Raw genomic sequence first — 19,217 nt, 5'->3', positions numbered from 1 at the left:
CAATAATGTGCTGGCTTTTTGTGTTTTCCTCATTTAGCAACTGGAAACTATTGCTCAGTGAGAATCACTCAATGGTGAAAGTTTGTTCCCCTTATGAAGTGGATACCAAGTTACTTTCTTTGATACACTTGCCTGTTAAAGAATCTCGAGATTATTACTCCTTGGCTGACATTATTGCAAATGGACACAGTCTTGATGGGAGGATTATTAATATGCTTGCAGCTGTGAGATTGGTAAGTCAGAAAATCAGTAAGTTAAAACCTTAGCAAAGCTCCCTGCATTTTGGCAGGGCACTCTGTCACCTGATTTATGTTTAGAATTCGGTAAGCACCAGATGGGACAATTTTTTCTCTTTACCTTGGTAGTAAGTTGAATTAAGAAAATAACATTTCTCATTATAAGGAAATTAGCATTTTATCTGTGGATCACTAAAAAAATAAAATCATACTTGATTGCTAATTGCAACATGCACTATTATATTTATAAGTGATCCATTAGATATATGAAAGTTTTGTATACTGGGTTAAACAAAGACATAAATAAATAAAAAGGATAAACTTATTGACATGAACAGCCATAATGTTCTTCAAACAAGTCAAGGAATCACCTGTGTATGTGTGTTCTCAGAGTGGCTCAGCTGGAGGAGGGTGGGAGAAGACCTAGTAGACTGCAGTGGGAGCTGCTGTGGTAAGGTGCTGGTGAGAAGCAGAGCACAGTGCCCACACAAGTCAGGAGTTATCACAACTTCTGTCACGTCAGCATCTGTCTCAGTAACTGTGACAAGCTCTGAGTTTAGAGTTGAACAGACAGAGGCACTATAGAAAATTTAAAGGTGGACCTCAAAAGTATACTTTGAAGGGCTGGGAGTATGGCTCCGTGTACCCCCAATCCCCACCCCCCAAAAGTAAACCTTCACAAAAATATAGCACATGCAGAAAATTGTTGTTTAGGATAGAGAATCTGATACTCTATAGGACAATCTTGAAATTTAGGCAAAATCACTCTCTGGGCCATTTCAGACAACCATTAGTTGTTTCCTCGAAGTCCTTTAATAATGTTATCATTTGCATGTAAAACCTCGAAACAGCTCCCCTCACCCCCATGAGCATGGCACCCTCTTTTGTATGTCATATCACCCCTTTTATGCCTTTTAGTTCCCCATTTGACTTGTAAACCCCAACGTCAGTATTTTACTTACTCCCTTGTTATGGCTGACCTCTCCTATCCTCTGGCCTTATGTTTCTTCTGACCTTCTTTTGAAGATCCTGTTTCATGGAGCCTTTGCATTTTTCTTCAGATATTTCCCACAGTGCTCAGTCTAGCCCATAAGGGCAGCAGTGATAGTAGCTTAGAAGTGGGTCAAATGACTATTTTTGGGGCCTTCCCATGAGACCACCAGAGATACCTTCTCTCTCTCTCTCTCTCTCTCTCTCTCTCTCTCTCTCTCTCTCTCTCATTTATTCATTCATTTAGTTAGCTAGTTAGTTAGGGTTTTTTGTTTGTTTCTTTGTTTGGGTTTTTTTTGTTTTGTTTTGTTTTGTTTTTTTTAGACAGATTCTCTCTGTGTAGCCCTGGCTGTCCTGGAACTTGCTATGTAGATCAGGCTGGCCTTGAACTCACCGAGATCCACCTGTTTCTGTCTCTCCAGTGCAGGGAGTAAAGGTTTGCACTACTACACCCGGCTTTATGTGTTAGAATCAGTACCTTGCTATGTAGCTCAGGCTGGCCTTGAACTGAATGACAATCCTGCCTCAGTCTTCCAAGTGCTGGAATGATAGTTGTCCACCAATGCACCTGGCTCTCCTGGTATCTTGACCAATCATTTTATTCATCTACCTTTAAGCACAGACCTCTGTAGTCTCTCTTCAAAGTGTCCAAATTTACAAGGCTAGCTAAGTACACCTAGTTTAGGAAGAAAGTACATTCAGATAATCAGATATTTATTAATGATTCTTTCCTTGTTAATATTTAGAATTTCATGGTCAAAGAGAAACTATTTGATTATATTTAAGTACCTTCACATCTGTAGGAGAGGAACAATAATTTCCTTCAATTTCTAAGGTTGGAGAGCCAAAATACTTTACAACTTCAGACCGAAGAAAAGGCCAGAGGTGTGAAGTTAAACTCTTCGATGAAACAGAGCCTTCTTTCACAATGACATGGTAATCTCCCACATCTGTCACTAACTGCAACACCCTGTTCTTATCACTGAGACAGAAAACTTTCATTTTATAAAAAAAAGTTGTATCAAGAGGTATAATAATAAGAGATGAGCAACACTTTAAAAATCGAACTTCTTTCTTGAAGGCTGAGGTTTTTCTGTATGCAACTTTAGATGGCATAGATTCACTTAGAGGTACTCTACTGTGACAAGTTTTATTATTCTGATTCATAACAAATAGTGTTTTTTTATTGGGGTCTACTGATGAGGAGCAAGTCAAATTTTTTGAGATTCACTGGTACCCTGGAGAATAGGCTATACTCTATAAAGTCTTGAAGATTATGACTCCTGATGCCTCTGCCTGCAAGTGCCATTACCTATCAAGTCCTCTGAGCTATGTATCCATTTGGGAGACACAGCTATAATGGTTAGAAGACTTGACTTTGAAGATTTTTTTTTTTGTTTTTCGAGACAGGGTTTCTCTGTGTAGCTTTGCGCCTTTCCTGGAACTCACTTGGTAGCCCAGGCTGGCCTTGAACTCACAGAGATCCACCTGGCTCTGCCTCCCGAGTGCTGGGATTAAAGGCGTGCGCCGCCGCCGCCGCCGCCGCCGCCGCCGCCGCCGCCGCCGCCGCCGCCGCCACCACCACCACCACCACCACCACCCCGCGATTTTAAGCCTTGAATCATTCAATTCTAAGTAACCAAGTGCTGGGCAAATAAAGGACTTGTGGAGTAGATGTTAGAGATTAGTACATGCTGAAAACCACCTTCTTGCATAAGTGTTAAGTATGATGTCTTGGGCCTCGGGGATGACTTGGCCAGTAAAGACACTTTCCAAGCAAACCTGGCAACCCAAGTTTGATCCCCAGAATCCACATAAAGGTAGAAGGAGAAAACTGACTCCATGAAGCTGTCCTCTGACCTCCATGAATATGTTGTGGCTTGAGTGGGAAGATGTGAGCATGTGTGTGCACACATGTACACACAGTAGTAATAAATTAGAAAATTTAAAGTATGAAGTCTTAACCTCTTTGATTACCTGGAAATTGTTAACCCCAGTCACTAAGGCAGGTTTGTTTTGTTTTTTTCTGTTTTGGGGGTTCTTTTGAGGGGAGGTGTAAATACGTCACAGCCAGATTTTTCTAATGCATTCACTTTGTTTCACTTCTTTTTAAACAAATGCAGTTGGGATAATGAATCCATTCTACTTGCACAGAGCTGGATGCCAAGAGAAACAGGTCTTATAATTTTTATGATTGTGTTGAAAATATCTATCATTTATCATCCCTCATATATTAACTTTAAAAATGGCTTCTCCCCCAAACAGTAATATTTGCCTCAGATGTAAGGATAAATTTTAACAAATTTCAGAACTGCATGGCAGCAACAGTAATCTCAAAAACCATTATTACAACTAATCCAGGTAAAATGCTTTCTGTTTTTCATTCTTTTGGAAGTGGTCATGAACATAGCCAATATTTGTACAATGTATTTAAAAACCAAACTGCAGTTTACATTTTAAAAAGCTTTTCACTTAATGGTAGCTGAGGAGGGTTGAGGTAAGTGGGAAACTCATCCCTAATGATTTCCTCTAACCAGGCCCCGCCTCCTGATAGCCATTTAGCTAGGAGTCCATCAATAGATGCATGCATTTATGAGGTCAGGGCTCTTATGAACTAATCACCTCTCAATAATGTCGCCAGCCTGGGACTAATCATACAACAAATGAGGCTTTGGGGCCATTTTATATCCAAACCACGACGCAATATTCACCTTTGTGTGGTGAAATACAAAATACATTCTTAGTGCTCTTTAGGAATGCAGCCTGAGGCTCAGCAGTGAAGAGAATGTGCTGCTGAGTTTAGTTCCCAGCACCCACATTAGGCAGCTCACAACCACCTGCAACTTCCAGGGGATGTGATATTCTCTTCTGACCTCTGTGGGCACCTACACACATATGCTATACCCTGCACAGACACATATATGTGCATATAATTAAAAATCTTATTTTTTTGAGACAAGGTCTTCCTGTGTAGCACTCAATGGCCCGGAACTCACAAAGGTCTGCTGCCTCTGCCTCCCAAGTGCTGGCATTGAAGATGTGCACAAAGAAATCTTTCTTAAGAATTGAATGTAGCCTACTGTCCTATTATGTGATATTATTAGCTATAGACACTATGTTGTACAACACAGTTCTTGAATTTACATTGTCAAGGATGTAAATTTAGCAGGCTATTTATAAAGGTGTTTAAACTTGGCTGGTTGTTTTAAATCAGACATATTTTAATTTCCTGGGCCACACCTACTTACCTTGTAGAAATGGCTTAGGTATTTATCACAGATAACATGTTACCTTTTTCCTTGTGGTTTCCCTGCCTTGAGAGTATTCATTAGAGTGGGAGGGAATTCTGTCTTCCCTATGGACAGTCTGAGCCATGCTCTTTAAGGTGTCCATTGATTTGACTGCTGCAGCTCTCTTGGCAATTGCTCCCCTTCAATGTCTAGCAGTTCTAGTAGGACTTTAAAACATTCATTCATTTACCCATTAATTCACAAATACTCAAAGAATGCTTTTTATGCACCAACTATGTATATAACTTCAGTCTTTTTTAGAACAAGACAGGAGGCAGTGGAAGGTCAGATGGGTGTAAGGATAGTCATGGTGTTGGACATTGGTATACATGATGAAAGAGCACAACCCTTGTTCATGAGAAATATACCCTCAGTTTGAGAAAGAATAGTGGTAGGACATATGTAATGGGGCAGGAGGAAAAAAACTCCTACATCTGCCCGAGGGAGTTAGAGGAGTCTAGGCACTATCAGCACAATAGTGGAATGTTCAAGTGGGATTCTGCAACTAAAGAGTTGTGTTGGAGGCTGTGGTCTTGGGACTGATGGGCATTAGAATCCTGTGAAGACCTTTTCAAAGTGATTTTCTTGCCTTATGGCAGGCCACCTAACTACTCCTGAGAAAACTCATATTCTAATTTGAGGAACAAAGCTTTAAAATAACATTAAAGACATTTTTAAAGCTAGCCATGGAGCCAGGCCTGATGCTTCACACCTTTAATTCCAGCACTTGAGAGGCAGAGGCAGGCAGTTGTCTGAATTTGAAGCCACAAGTGAGACCCTGTCTTGAAAAAACAAAACAAAAAACACAAAACCAACAACAACAAAAATAAGCTAGCCATTATTGTGTGTGTCTATAATCCCAACACTTGGAAGTCTGACACATGAAGATTCTGAGTTTGGATCAGCCTGAGCTACCTGTATCTTTCCTCAACACAAACAAACAAATACATTTGTGGGTGGTTAAAACAGGGTTTCTTTGTGTAACCTTGACTGTCCTGGAACTCACTCTGTAGACCAGGCTGGCCTCAAACTCATAGAGCTCCACCTGCCTCTGCCTCCTGAGTGCTGGGATTAAAGATGTGCGTACCCACTGCCTGGCTAACAAATACAACTTTTAAAAGTAAATAAAAAAGAGAAAAGAAATGAATATAATATTCAGAAAATCTTGCTGGTCATGTCTGGTAGCCTGAGTTTATTCTTTGGAACCTGTGTAAAGTAGGAGAGGACTGACTCAGGAAAATTGTCCTCTAACTTCTACATGAACATAGTGGCATATGTGTCCCCCATCATGTCACACACACACACACACACACACACACACACACACACACACACACAAAATGATACCAACAAATTAATAAAATTATTTTTTAGATTTATTATTATTTTATATGTGAGTGCTTTGTCTGCATGTATGTATGTGTACCACATGTGCGTCTGTTGCCCTCAGATGCCAGATGATGGCATTGGATCCCCTGAGACTGGAGTTACAGGTAGTGTGAGCCACCACATGGGTTCCAGGAACCAAACCTGGGTCTCTGCAAGAGTAGTAAGTGCTCTTAACCACTGAGCCATCTATTGGGACCTTATAATTATTTTTTAATCAGGAAATGAATAAAATAATGAAAATGAAAAAGGAACATACAAATGACCTATAATTGTATCACCTAGAAATAATTTTGCATGTCTATTCCTCCAGATACTTTTATATATTCACATTTTTCAGTTTAAAAGAGTCTGGATGGTAGTGGTGGCACACATCTTTAATCCCAGCACTCAAAAGGCAGAGGCAGGCAGATCTCTGCGAGTTCAAAGCAGCCTGGTCTTCAGAGTGAGTGCCAGGACAGCCAGGGCTACACAGAGAAACCCTGTCTTGAAAAACCAAACAAAACAGAAAAGAGTCTTATAGCACATTTTCACTAGCAACAGCTGCAACATCTTTCCATATTGATTCACTTTGCCTCACAGTGTTAATGGCTTAATAATAAGTCTGTTGGATTATGATCTTATGTGGTATCGTGTTTTACACTTAAGATAATTTTAGATGCTAAATTTAAATTTGTAGTAATTTAAAAGATAATTATTTGGCTTTTTCCTTATGCATTTTCAATTTAAGATACACCAGAAGCCAATATCCTGCTGAATTATATAAGAGAAAATAAAGAAACAGATGTGGCTGATGAAACTGACAGTTACTTGAGAGAATCCATAAACTGTAAGTGACCTTCTAGATGAGAAAGAGAGATTGAGAGAGAGAGATTAGTTTTCATTGTTGGGGGTCAAACCAGGACCTCATGCATTCTAAGCAAATGTTGTTTCATTGCGTTGTATTCCTAGCTCCTCTTTTGATTTCTTTTGTTTTAATTTTTTTTCTGAGACAGGGTCTCTCTATGTAACCTTGGCTGGCCTGTAACTCACTACATATACCAGGTTGATAACTGTCTGCCTCTGCCTCCCTAGTGCTGGGATTAAAAGTGTGAGCCACCACACCTGGCTTTAAATTTTTTATTTATTTTATATGCGTAGCAATTTTATCTGCATGTATGTCTGTGTACCATGTATAGCCTCAGAAGCCACAAGAGGCTATTGAATCCTGGAGTTACAGATGGTTGTGAGCAACCATGTGGATAACCAAGAATTGAACCTAGGTCTTCTACAAAAGCAGGTAACACTCTTAACCACTGAATCATCTCTCTAGCCCTTAATTTTTTTAATGGAGGAGCTTATATTAATACTAGCCAATCTTGGGGCTGAAAAGATGGCTTAGTGGTTGAGAGAACTGATTGTTCTTCCAGAGGACCCGGGTTCAGTTCCCAGCACCCACATGGCAGCTGACAACTGTCTGTAACTCCAAGATCTGACCCCTCATACGGGCATACATGCAGGCAGAACACCAATGCAAATAAAATTTAAAAAATTAGCCAATCTGAGAGACCTAATGATTCTTTTCCTCAGGCAAGTACAATGCTCACAGAGTTTGGCAAATTGTATTCATGAGACCCTGAGTTCAAACCATATATGTATATATGTATATACATAATCCAGATGTTCTGGATGAGTCTCCATGCCCTACTCTTCTTAGCATTTTTTTTTTGAGACAGGACTCCTCTGTGTAACAGCCCTGGCTGTCCTGGAACTCACTTTGTAGACCAGGCTGGCCTCGAACTCACAGAGATACGCCTGCCTCTGCCTCCCCAGTGCTAGAATTAAAGGTGTGCACCACCACCGCCTGGCTTAGCTTTTTAAATTTTTTTCTGTCCCCCCCACCTTTCCTTCCCCCCAGATCGACTTCTCCTATGTTTTCTTTCAGAAAAGAGCAGGCTTCCCAGTGATATCAACTGAAAATGGCGTAACATGATGCAATAAGGCTAGGCACAAACCTTCATGTCATATCAAGGCTGGATGAGGCAATCTAGTAGGAGGAAAAGAGTCCCAAGAGAGGGCAAAAGAGTCAGACACTCCCACTCTCAGACTTAGGACTCCCACAAACACCCCAAGCAAAACAACCACAGCATGTATGCAAAGAACCTAGTACAGACCCATGCAGGCTTCAGTCTCTGTGAGCTCCTATGAGCCCTGCTTAGTTTATTCTGTGGGCCATGTTCTCCTGGTCTCCTCAACCCCTCTGGCTCCTACAGTCCTTGTTTCCTCTTCTGCAGGGCTCCCAGAGCTCTGCCTATGGTTTGGGTGGGGATACTGCATCTGCTCCCATCAGATGATGATTGGGCGAAACCACTAATCTAGAGTTCTCTTCTTATCTTTTTAATGCTATCACTTGATAATTAGAAACTCTTCATTCAATGAAGCCTTAATTTCTCATTCTTTTTCTTATTTTTTGATGTTCATATCTGCTATATAATCACATTTAAATAGCTAATAGAGTGTCATTCTGTTGTCTTAGCTACTTAAATGTCTTCCATTATTTCATTGTTTTCCTATTGGGACATAAGCCTTTGCCCTATCTGAGAACATATATAGACTTGTAATACTTGTTTTTATTTTTAGTAAACTCAGTAGTTGATATCTATACAGTGGAACAGTTGAAAGTAAAAGCTCTGAGAAACGAAGGAAAAGCTGATCCTTTCTATGGCATCCTCTATGCTTACATTTCTACATTGAACATTGATGATGAAACTACCAAAGTAGTTAGAAATAGATGGTAAGTAGACATTATTTTTTTAACAAATTCACATTTGTAAAAAATAACTATTGTTAACAAAGTTAAACTCTACAGTAGTTAAAGCTATTCTGTGCCTTAACGGTGGTTGTATGAAAGAAGTTTTTATATAAATAAAACACAATTAAAAGTTCCCATGACAAAATATATTCTACGTTGGATAGTTTTATGTCAGCTTGACACAACTGGAGTTATCTGAAAGAAGAGAGCCTCAGTTGAGAAAATGTCTTCATAAGACCAGGCTCACTTGTTCTCTCTCTCTCTCTCTCTCTCTCTCTCTCTCTCTCTCTCTCTCTCTCTCTCTTTGGAGACAGGGTCTCAATATGTAGCTCTAGCTGTCCTGGAACTCACTCTGTAGACCAGGCTGGCCTCAAACTCAAAGAGATCCACCTCAGGCATTTTCTTAATTAGTGATTAATGGGGCAGTGGGGGGAGCAGCCCATTGTGGATGATACCATCCCTGAGCTGGTGGTCCTGGGTTCTATAAGAAAACAGGATGAGCAAGCCATGGGGAGCAAGCCAGTAAGCAGTACTACTTCATGGCTTCTATATCAGTTTCTGCCTCCAGGTTCCTGCCCTGTCTGAGTTCCTGTTCTGGCTTCCTTCAATGAGAGACTACTGTAGTCAGACATTTCTCTGTCCTGACCTCCCACTCCCTGTCTCAGTAGTTTCTTCTAAATTACCACACAGAGACTTAGTATTATTTATAAATGCTCAGTGAATAGCTCAGGCTTGGTACTAGCTAGCTCTTACGTTTAAATTAACCCATATTTCTATCTATGCTTGCCACATGGCTTATGGCTTGTTACCTCATTTTCTACATGTCCTGTTTGCATGGTGGATGGCTGGTGTCTCTCCTGACTCTGTCCTTCCTCCTCCCAGAATCTTCTGTGTCTGGCTATCTGGCCTATACTTCCTGCCCAGCTACAGCCTGTCAGCTTTTTATTAACCAATGAGAGCAATACACATTCACAGTGTACAGAAGGATTATTCCACAGCATTTCCCCTTTTTGTCCAATTTAAAAGGTACATTTTTAGCATAGTAAAACTATATATATAACAGAACAATTATTAAGTAAGAATTATAGTTTAAATATCCAGTTGTTTGTATTTGAGAAAATATTATCTATCTTATCTTTGTGAGTCCAAAGTTTTGTACCTAATTTACCTTTTATCATAACTAAGGAAAACTATAACTATCACTATCTTCTCTTCAATTCCATCAAAGACCCCAGAAGGGTGAAATGTTACCTAACAACAGGGACATCTCGTTGCCTGGACAGTCACCCAAAGTTCCTCTGTGATGTTGGGCAGTTTCTTGCTCTAATGACTAGCTTATGCCATAAGGAAAGTAAGCTCCATATGGATTTTCTTCATTGTTCATCGTCTTCTCTGAAGTAGATTGGTGCTTCCAGGAGCAGAGGTGTCCCACTGTCATGAAAAGCCTTAGGTTATTAAACATATTAAATGCCTTATTCTGTAGGTCTTTGAAGTGTTTGAAGACCATCTATCTAAATATATCTGTGTATGACCTTGAAAACATACCTAATGTGACTATTAGTTTGTCTATTAGACTATTAATCTTTATTTCTTAATTATACATTACATTTTTAAATGAGATGCATAAGCACAATACCCCAAACAAAAGTAGAAATATACATTTTTTTTTTGGTTTTTCGAGACAGGGTTTCTCTGTGTAGCTTTGTGCCTTTCCTGGGACTCACTTGGTAGCCCAGGCTGGCCTCGAACTCACAGAGATCCGCCTGGCTCTGCCTCCCGAGTGCTGGGATTAAAGGTGGAAATATACATATTTTAATAACAAAATTAACTTTAAATTTGTATCAATAAACTAAAATACAAAATCCATACCAATGTAAAATATTTAAGATTAATAATTAAGTTGTTTTTTGGATTAAAGTAGATTCAATAATCTACCCTTTTATCCTATCATTCCTATATCCTATCCCCTTTTTTTCTTTTAGAAAGAGATCTTTAAATCTAACTCCTTTGGTTAGTTTTTTTTTCTTTTTACTATGACCAATAATAATTTGCAACCAACCCCCCTAAACAAAGACAAACATCTATAATCCATTTTATGGGAATGTGGGCATAGTTCTCTAGACTACTTCCTGTTGGTTGGGGGTGCTGGTAATCTTTGAGGGACCTTGAGAAAGTTCAAGATTATGGTCAAGTCCTGACTGTAGTATTTTGTAAGGCTGGATCATCTCAGTCAGCAGCCTTGAAGATGTTCTGGATGCTGGATCATCTAGGTCATCCAGTTTTTATTAGTGTCTGGTTTCCTTGCTCTGAAACTACACAGACTTTTAAAGGTAACATACATATCTGTATTAATACAAGTATAGATTGTGCATTGTACACAAGTCAGCCAAAGATGATTTTTTGTTATGTGTTTGAACAGGTAAAATATACATTATGTGTTTTGTGGGTTTTTTGTAGGTTTGTTTTTTATGTCTGTAGCCAGGATTTCAGGAGGTCCTCCTCGATCAAACCTGATTTTCCTTAACCTGGAATGAATCCATAGCCTCTCATTTCCTATGGAAACAAAAGCATAATCTCTCTCCCAAAGCGACATATCTTTTGACTTAAAATTTTGAAATCAAGATAATTTTAAAAAATATAGGTTGGTTTAATCTAGTAGTTTCCATAATTTTTTTTTTTTTTTTTTGGTTTTTCAAGACAGGATTTCTCTGTGTAGCTTTGCGCCTTTCCTGGAACTCACTTGGTAGCCCAGGCTGGCCTCGAACTCACAGAGATCCGCCTGGCTCTGCCTCCCGAATGCTGGGATTAAAGGCGTGCGCCGCCGCCGCTGCCGCCACCACCACCCGGCTAAAAAATTTTTTAGTTAAAACTATTCGTTTATTTCTTTCACCAGAAAAGAACAGTAAGAATTTAAACTTAAGCATCAGCAAAGAAAGAGAAAAAGTAGACACATACCCTTAATATATGAAAAATCTCATTTTGGAGAACAAACCCCAAAGATATGGAAACATAGTTCCCTTTTCAAAAATGCTTTCAAGGTTGCAGAAGATATAGGAGAATAAGAACAATGTAGAAACAGGAACAACCAAACGACCAGGAATTACAATTTATACCATAGTTGCAATTTTGAAAATATACAGTATGTTTACTAATAATGAAAAGAAAAATATCCTTTTCATAAACATTTACTTTAGCTTCTTATTTATTAGAATTGTGTAGTAGTTGACCCTGAAAAGACACTTAGGGATACTTCTAGAAAGAAATATCCACCTCCTTGCAAACAATCCCTGGAACATGTGTGGAATAGCCTTCATGCTTTTTCCCCCCTCCTCCCTCTTCCCACCCCCCAGCCTTCCCCCCGCCACTCCCCCCATTCTCACCTCCTCCAAGTCAAGGTTTCCCATGGGGAGTCAGCAGAGCCTGGTACATTCAGTTGAGGCAGGTATGTTTACTGCCAATTCTGGGAGCCATGTTTACTGTCCCAACTCAGGCTTGTTACTAGATAACTCTTACCCTTACATTAACCAATAATTCTTATTTGTGCTTAGTCACCTGGCTTGGTACCTTTCCTCAGTATAGTATTCTCATCTTGCTTCTCTGCGTTTGCCGGCAGCTCTCTGACTCTGCCCTTCCTCTTCCCAGAATTCTCCTAGTCTAATTCTCTCACTCAATCTCTTCCTGCCCAGCTATTGGCCAATCAGCTTTTTATTAGCCAATGAAAGTAATACATATTCACAGGGTACAAAAATATTGTTCCACAGCAGACTACAATGTAGATGTGTAAGCCAAATAAAATCCTCTCCTTCCCAACTTGCTCTTTGGTCATGGTGTTTTGTCACAGTAATAGAAACTCTAAGACAGATTCAATGATGATAACTGATGTTTAGGCCTGCAGTAGAGCTATCTGCATTAGTGCTTGCCTAGCACAAGCAAGGCCTTGAGTTCAATTTCCAGCACCACTAAAAAGAAAGAAAAAAAATCACCCTGGTTTTTAAAGTAAAATAGATCATATTTCTGCATCATAAAAGATAATATTGTTTGAACCTTTTTTTCTAGACAGAGTTTCTCTGTGTAGACCTGGCTATCCTGGAACTTCCTCTGTAGATCAGGCTGGCCTTGAACTCACAGAGATCCACCTGCCTCTGCCTCCTAGCACTGGGATTAAAGGCATGCACCACCACTGCCTGGCAGTTTGAAACTTTTTGTTTGTTTGTTTCTTTTGTTTTGTTTTTCAAGACAGGGTTTCTCTGTTTAGTTCTTGCTGTCCTGGAACTCACTTTGTAGATCAGGCTGGCCTTGAACTTAGAGATCCTCTTGCTTCTGCCTCCCAAGTACTGGGATTAAAGGCATGCACCACCATCACCTGGCTCAGTTTGAAACTTTTAATTGGGATGACTAAACTTGTTTTATGATTTGGCAGAAACAGTTTTGCTTGTCATATTTTATAGCAATATGGAGACAGTATTTAATTTTTTTTCAATGCATGACATATCTGACCTCCATCCTCAGTCATTTCCTTGCATAAAAAGTAAAGCCCAGCCAGGCGGTGGTGGCGCACGCCTTTGATCCCAGCACTCGGGAGGCAGAGCCAGGTGGATCTCTGTGAGTTCGAGGCCAACCTGGGCTACCAAGTGAGTTCCAGGTCAGGCTCCAAAGCTACACAGAGAAACCCTGTCTCAAAAAACCAAAAAAAAAAAAAAAAAAAAGTAAAGCCCAAAACATTTACTAATTTTAGTTAAACAATGGTTGGCAAGAAATATCTAAAATGTTATCATGAAAGTCTCTTTACAGATTTTTATGACTGAACTTTTTATTGAGATTAACTTGAGAGTCACACAAAGTTAAAAATATAGAGACACTCCTTCTTCTATTCCTATTATTCTTAGGTTTGGTCTTTTCATAGTGTCCCAGATTTACTGGATGTTTTGTGTTAGGAATTTTTTAGACTTAACATTTTCTTTGACTCATGAATCTATTTCCTTTAGTTCCTGTTTGTTTACCCAGATTTTCCATTCCCAGGATTCCTTTGGTTTGTATTTTCTTTATTGCTTCTATTTCCATTTTCAGGTCTTGAACAGTTTCCTTCATCTGTTTGTTTGTTTTCTTGGCTTTCTTCTAGGGATTTATTGATTTCTTCCAACTTTCTGTTTGTGTTTTCTTCAATTTCTTTCAAGGATTTTTTTCATAGCCTCTTTAAGGACCTCTATATAGTCATTTTAAGGTCATTTTCTTGTGCTTCAGCTGTGTTTGGATTGTTCAGATTTTGCTGTTATAGGGGCTGACCTGGGTACTCTGCATATTTATTACAGTTGTGTAGCTTGGGCCCCTTGCGGGACTCCTAATGGTGGGAACAGTGGCTGTCTCAGACATTTGTTGTGGTTGTTCTGTTTTGTTTTTTTGAGACAGGGTTTCTCTGTGTAGCTTTGGAGCCTGTCCTGGAACTTGTTCTGTAGACCAGGCTGGCCTCGAACTCACAGAGATCTGCCTGCCTCTGCCTCTTGAGTGCTGGGATTAAAGGCATGCGCCGCCGCCGCCGCCGCCGCCGCCGCCGCCGCCACCACCGCCACCGCCACCACCACCACCTGACTTGTCTCCAACTCCTTTACTGGCTTTTGGGACCCTACCCTTCATACTGGGTGGCCCCACCCAGTCTTAATACATGCGGAAGTGCTTAGTCTTACTGCAACTTGATTTGCCATGTTTTGTTAATACTCATGGGAGACCTGCCCTTTCCTGAACAGAAACAGAGGGGGAGTGAATTGGGGGATGGGAACAGAACATTTTATAAAGTTATTAGACTAAGACAGATATAATGCTACTAGAGATCGAATTTGACACTGAGGACCGTTATCTTTTGAATAACTTTTGTTTCTTTTCAGTTCCAGCTGTGGCTATATTGTAAATGAAGCCTCCAACACCTGTACAATTTGCAACAAAGATTCTTCCAGACTTAAGTCGTTTTTACTCAGTTTTGATGTGCTGGTTGATCTTACTGACCACACTGGAACCCTCCATTCCTGCAGTCTCACAGGAAGTATTGCGGAGGAAACTTTGGGGTGCACGGTAAATAGCAGGAAGGAAGAAATATATACAGATATTTCTAATATTCTTGAATATTCTTCCTTAAAACTATAGATTATTTTGTTGAACATTTGATAGAAACTAATTAATTAATAGAAATCTTAGGAAAAGCCATCTTGGTTTAAGCATGCGTATTTCTCACTTTGTCTTTTTAAATGTTGTATTTCATGTGTATTGGGTTTTGCCTGCATGTATATTTGTGTATCACATGCCTGCCTGGTGCCAATAGAGGCCAGAAGAAGGCATCTGACCTTCTGGAATTGGAATGAAAGATGGTTGTGAGCTGCCATGTGGGTGTTGGGAACTGATCCTGGGGTCCTCTGCAAGAGCAGCAAGTGCTTTTAATCACTGACTCATCTCTCCAGCCCTAAACATAATGTAATTTTAATGAATATATGATCTATTAACTAATTTTGACTATTATGAGTAATGACAGGCCTTCAGAAAAACAAAAGACTAAATATGACATTTTAGGACAGTGTCCTGCTATGTAGCTCAGACTGGTCTTTTTTTTTTTTTTTTTTTTTTTTTTTTTTTGGTTTTTCGAGACAGGGTTTCTCTGTGTAGCTTTGCGCCTTTCCTGGAACTCACTTGGTAGCCCAGGCTGGCCTCGAACTCACAGAGATCCGCCTGCCTCTGCCTCCCGAGTGCTGGGATTAAAGGCATGCACCACCACCGCCTGGCCTTTTTTTTTTTTTTTTTTTAAATGATGTTTCAAGACAGTTTCTCTGTGTTGCCCAGGCTGTCCTGGAACTCATTCTGTAGACCTGGCTGGCCTTGAACTCACAGATATCCGCCTGCCTCTGCCACCACCACCCAGCTTAAATATGATATTTTATATAGTCAATTATAATGGGTAAAACATATTGGAGTTATTGATCAGGAATGCATTTATTGGTGAAATTATTAAGGCCACTCCACGTAGTTAAAAGGGAGGTTTATTTTGTGGGGTAGCTTACAAGTGAAGGGATAGTTTACAGGGTCTGGGAAAGATGTGGCACAGTCCGGCGGTGTTCTCTGGAGAACTCTGCTCGGTCTACCTCCAGCGTCCAGGGTCCAGGAACCAAGAGAGCCGGCGCATCTGGATCTCGGGTCTTCAGGGTCCTCTCTTGGCCCCCGCCTTGTAGGCGTGACAGTTACCTAAGCCTCAATGGGGGTTGGAACTTCCAGATCAAAGCTGGAATGGCTACCCACTACATGCATTGGCTGTTCTGGGAATCTGTATTGGCCATCTCTCTCCTATCCATCTGTATAGCCAGTTCACATTTTGTCCCAGTCCTGCAGCTACAGAACAGCAGCAGATACATGGAGACTGGCACACATTTGTTAAAACCAGGTCACAGGCCAGGCGGTGGTGGCGCACGCCTTTAATCCCAGCACTCGGGAGGCAGAGGCAGGCGGATCTCTGTGAGTTCGAGGCCAGCCTGGGCTACCAAGTGAGTTCCAGGAAAGGCGCAAAGCTACACAGAGAAACCCTGTCTCGAAAAAACAAAAACAAACAAACAAAAAAAACCAGGTCACAGCTGAGCATAGTGGCACATATCTGTAATCCTAGCACTTGTGAGGTGGAGGCAAGGGGATCATGAGTTCAAGGCCATCCTTAGGTACACAGTGAGTCTGTAGGACAGACTGGGCTATATGAGATCCTATCCCAACAAACAAACAAAAAAATAAGAGAAGAGCCGGGCGGTGGTGGCGCACGCCTTTAATCCCAGCACTCGGGAGGCAGAGCCAGGCAGATCTCTGTGAGTTCGAGGCCAGCCTGGGCTACCAAGTGAGTCCCAGGAAAGGCGCAAAGCTACACAGAGAAACCCTGTCTCGAAAAACCAAAAAAAAAAAAAAAATAAGAGAAGAAAAAGAAAACAAAACAAAGACATCATAAAACTAACCATTAAATTTTGACTCAGAATTCTAAGTCAATTTATTGGGAGGAATTTTCCCTGCTGAACTCTTGACCAGCTTCAGTGATTCTGGTGATAGTTTTCCATGCTTTATCTTCCCTATCAAAGGAACTGAGCTGTAATGCTGTGAGTCAAATTCCATTTCTAGTGGGCAAGTGTGCTTCACAGTGTTGTCAAATGAGTTATCCATGTCTGCTTCAGAAACACCTATTTGATCTCTCTTTTTCACCAGGTAAATGAGTTTCTTGCGATGACAAGTGAACAGAAAACAAAACTGAAGTGGCAATTTCTTTTGGAAAGAAGCAAAATTTATGTAAAAGTGAGTGTATTTTAAAGTAGTGTTATAAATTCAAGCAGTAAAACAATCTTCATGGGAGATTTTTCTTCATGAAGATTTTTTTCAGAGCTGAGGATAAAACCAAGGGCCTTTCATATGCTAAGCAAGTGCCCCATCAAGTAGTGCCCCAGCTCAGGAGTGTGTTGCCATTAATAGTTCTCAATTCTAGATGTGCAGAAGGTTTTGGCTGTCATGGAAACAGTGGAAATAGTCATAGACTAAAGGGAGTTACCAATAACACTAAATAGGCCAGCGAAGAAATGCCCTTTAATGGTACCGTCAAGACAAGGCGACAGACACCACAGCGCCTGCCTGTGTGCACTGCCCTTTGATGAGTGAGGCTTGTAAAACAGCAGTTCAGCGTCCTGCATCTGGGCTGACAGAGACGTGGTGTGAACTCCAGTGTCGCCTCTCCTCAGCCCTGCAGTCCCCGGATGTGAGTTCACTCCACTCAGCCTGTGTAGTTCTGTGATCCTACAACTGTGAGAGGCCAGCACTGACTCCTGAGACACTCTAGAGAGAGGACAACAGCCAGGGCTCCTTCCTTCCTGCTATGTTTTTCTGTGTTTTCTCCTGTAATCCTAAGTTGCTGAGCTCCAGTTTGTATTTGCTGATATCTATTCTATTAGAATTTAGTATTGAGGAAATGGACAAACGTGTTCATGAGCACACATGCCCTTAGTGGTCAGAGCAATGATGTCCTCTCATCTGTACAACCTCTGCAAATGGCAGAGAATGGGGGTAGAAATGCCAGCAAAGGGGCTGTACTATTTCCAGATAGTCTCTTTCTAGTAGCCTCAAGCTTAATCTGAATACATTGCAGACATGGAGTCGGCAATGGCCTCACCAATATTTCTAGAACCTGGGTTTCAAGTTGTAGTAACCATGGGTCCCAGGCCCAGGAGAGAAGTTAGTCATAGGCTGCATCTCCCCACATTCATATGAACCCACAAAATGTTCTGTTCTATCATCATAAGAACAGACATAATCTTGCTAGTGACTTTGATCACTTAAACCATTTATTTATATTTACTTTATGTGTATGGGTGTTCTGCCTACATGTCTGTATGTAGCATGTGTGTACAGCGCTTGTGGAGACCAGAAAAAGGTATCTGACCCCGTGGACCTGGAATTACAGATGGTTGTTAGGCACCATGTGGGTGCTGGGTAGTGAACAGAGCATCAAGGGCTTCTAGCTCTGTTTGATCACTTTAAATTCATGGAAACATTTATAAAGTTTTCCAGATTTGATTCGTGTACAACAAATTGTCCTCAAGTAAAAGGATATTGGATCTTTCCAAAACATATGTTTAAAAGATTGTATTTGGAGCTGGGCAGTGGTGACACCCAGCACCCACATGGGGCTCACAACAGTCTTTAACTCCAGTTGCAGGGGATCCAGTATCCTCTTCCGGCCTCAGAGAGCACTAGACATGCAAGTGATGTACAGACCTGTGTACAGTACACATAAAATGTATTTTTGTTGCTGGGCAGTGGTGGCACACGCCTTTAATCCCAGCACTCAGGAGGCAGAGGCAGGCGGATATCTGTGAGTTTGAGGCCAGCCTGGGCTACAGAGTTCCAGGACAGGTTCCAAAGCTACACAGAGAAACCCTGTCTTGAAAAACCAAAAAAAAAAAAAATGTATTTTTGTTTTGTTTCTTTTGAGATAGGGTTTCCCTCTGAGCTTGGACCTCACTATTGACTGGTTTCAAATTCAAGGCTATTCTCCTGCCTCAGTCTTTCAAGTACTGGGATTACAAACATGAACTTTTGTGTGTGTGGATTAGTGATGGAACCCCATAGTTAAGACTCTACCAGCAAGCCATATACCTAGACCCTAGAAGACTTTTAAATCGGACTCATGAAAGATCTTGGGCAGATATAATTATAGCACACAAAAATATACAATAGAGACCAGAGCCTGTGAGCCAGGAGCAATGGCGTCAGCCTCTATCTACTTCAGAAGGTAAGGCAGGAAAACTGTTTGAGGTCAGGAGTTAGAGGCCAGCACGTGTAATAGCAAATCACAAAACCCTATCTCAAACAAGCAAAAATATAAATGTAAGAATTATTATTTGACAAATTTGATCAAATATGCCAGCTAGGTAACCTGAGTACCTGGGTAGTGGAGGCAAAAATACCAGAAGTTGCCGGGAGGTGGTGGCGCACGCCTTTAATCCCAGCACTCGGGAGGCAGAGCCA

The 19,217-nt window shown here is 40.8% G+C and overlaps 1 protein-coding gene across 4 annotated transcripts in view; it reads left to right on the top strand.

Moving 5' to 3' along the window:
• LOC131916802 (meiosis-specific with OB domain-containing protein-like) overlaps positions 1-19,217 on the top strand; it is a 41,828-nt gene that overhangs the window by 21,757 nt on the left and 854 nt on the right. For all 4 annotated transcript variants that reach the window (XM_059270347.1, XM_059270345.1, XM_059270344.1 and 1 more), the window contains 8 exons: positions 38-233; positions 2,062-2,162; positions 3,350-3,402; positions 3,492-3,587; positions 6,633-6,731; positions 8,522-8,675; positions 14,573-14,756; positions 16,908-16,994. In XM_059270347.1, coding sequence (XP_059126330.1) covers positions 38-233; positions 2,062-2,162; positions 3,350-3,402; positions 3,492-3,587; positions 6,633-6,731; positions 8,522-8,675; positions 14,573-14,756; positions 16,908-16,994 — 970 coding nt within the window. The remainder of the gene's footprint in view (positions 1-37; positions 234-2,061; positions 2,163-3,349; positions 3,403-3,491; positions 3,588-6,632; positions 6,732-8,521; positions 8,676-14,572; positions 14,757-16,907; positions 16,995-19,217) is intronic.

The sequence above is a fragment of the Peromyscus eremicus genome, chromosome 8a, assembly GCF_949786415.1.
Source record: "Peromyscus eremicus chromosome 8a, PerEre_H2_v1, whole genome shotgun sequence".
Taxonomy (NCBI): Eukaryota; Metazoa; Chordata; class Mammalia; order Rodentia; family Cricetidae; genus Peromyscus; species Peromyscus eremicus.
Note: the sequence above shows the minus strand (reverse complement) of the source record. Positions and strands in the feature narration are given on the sequence as shown.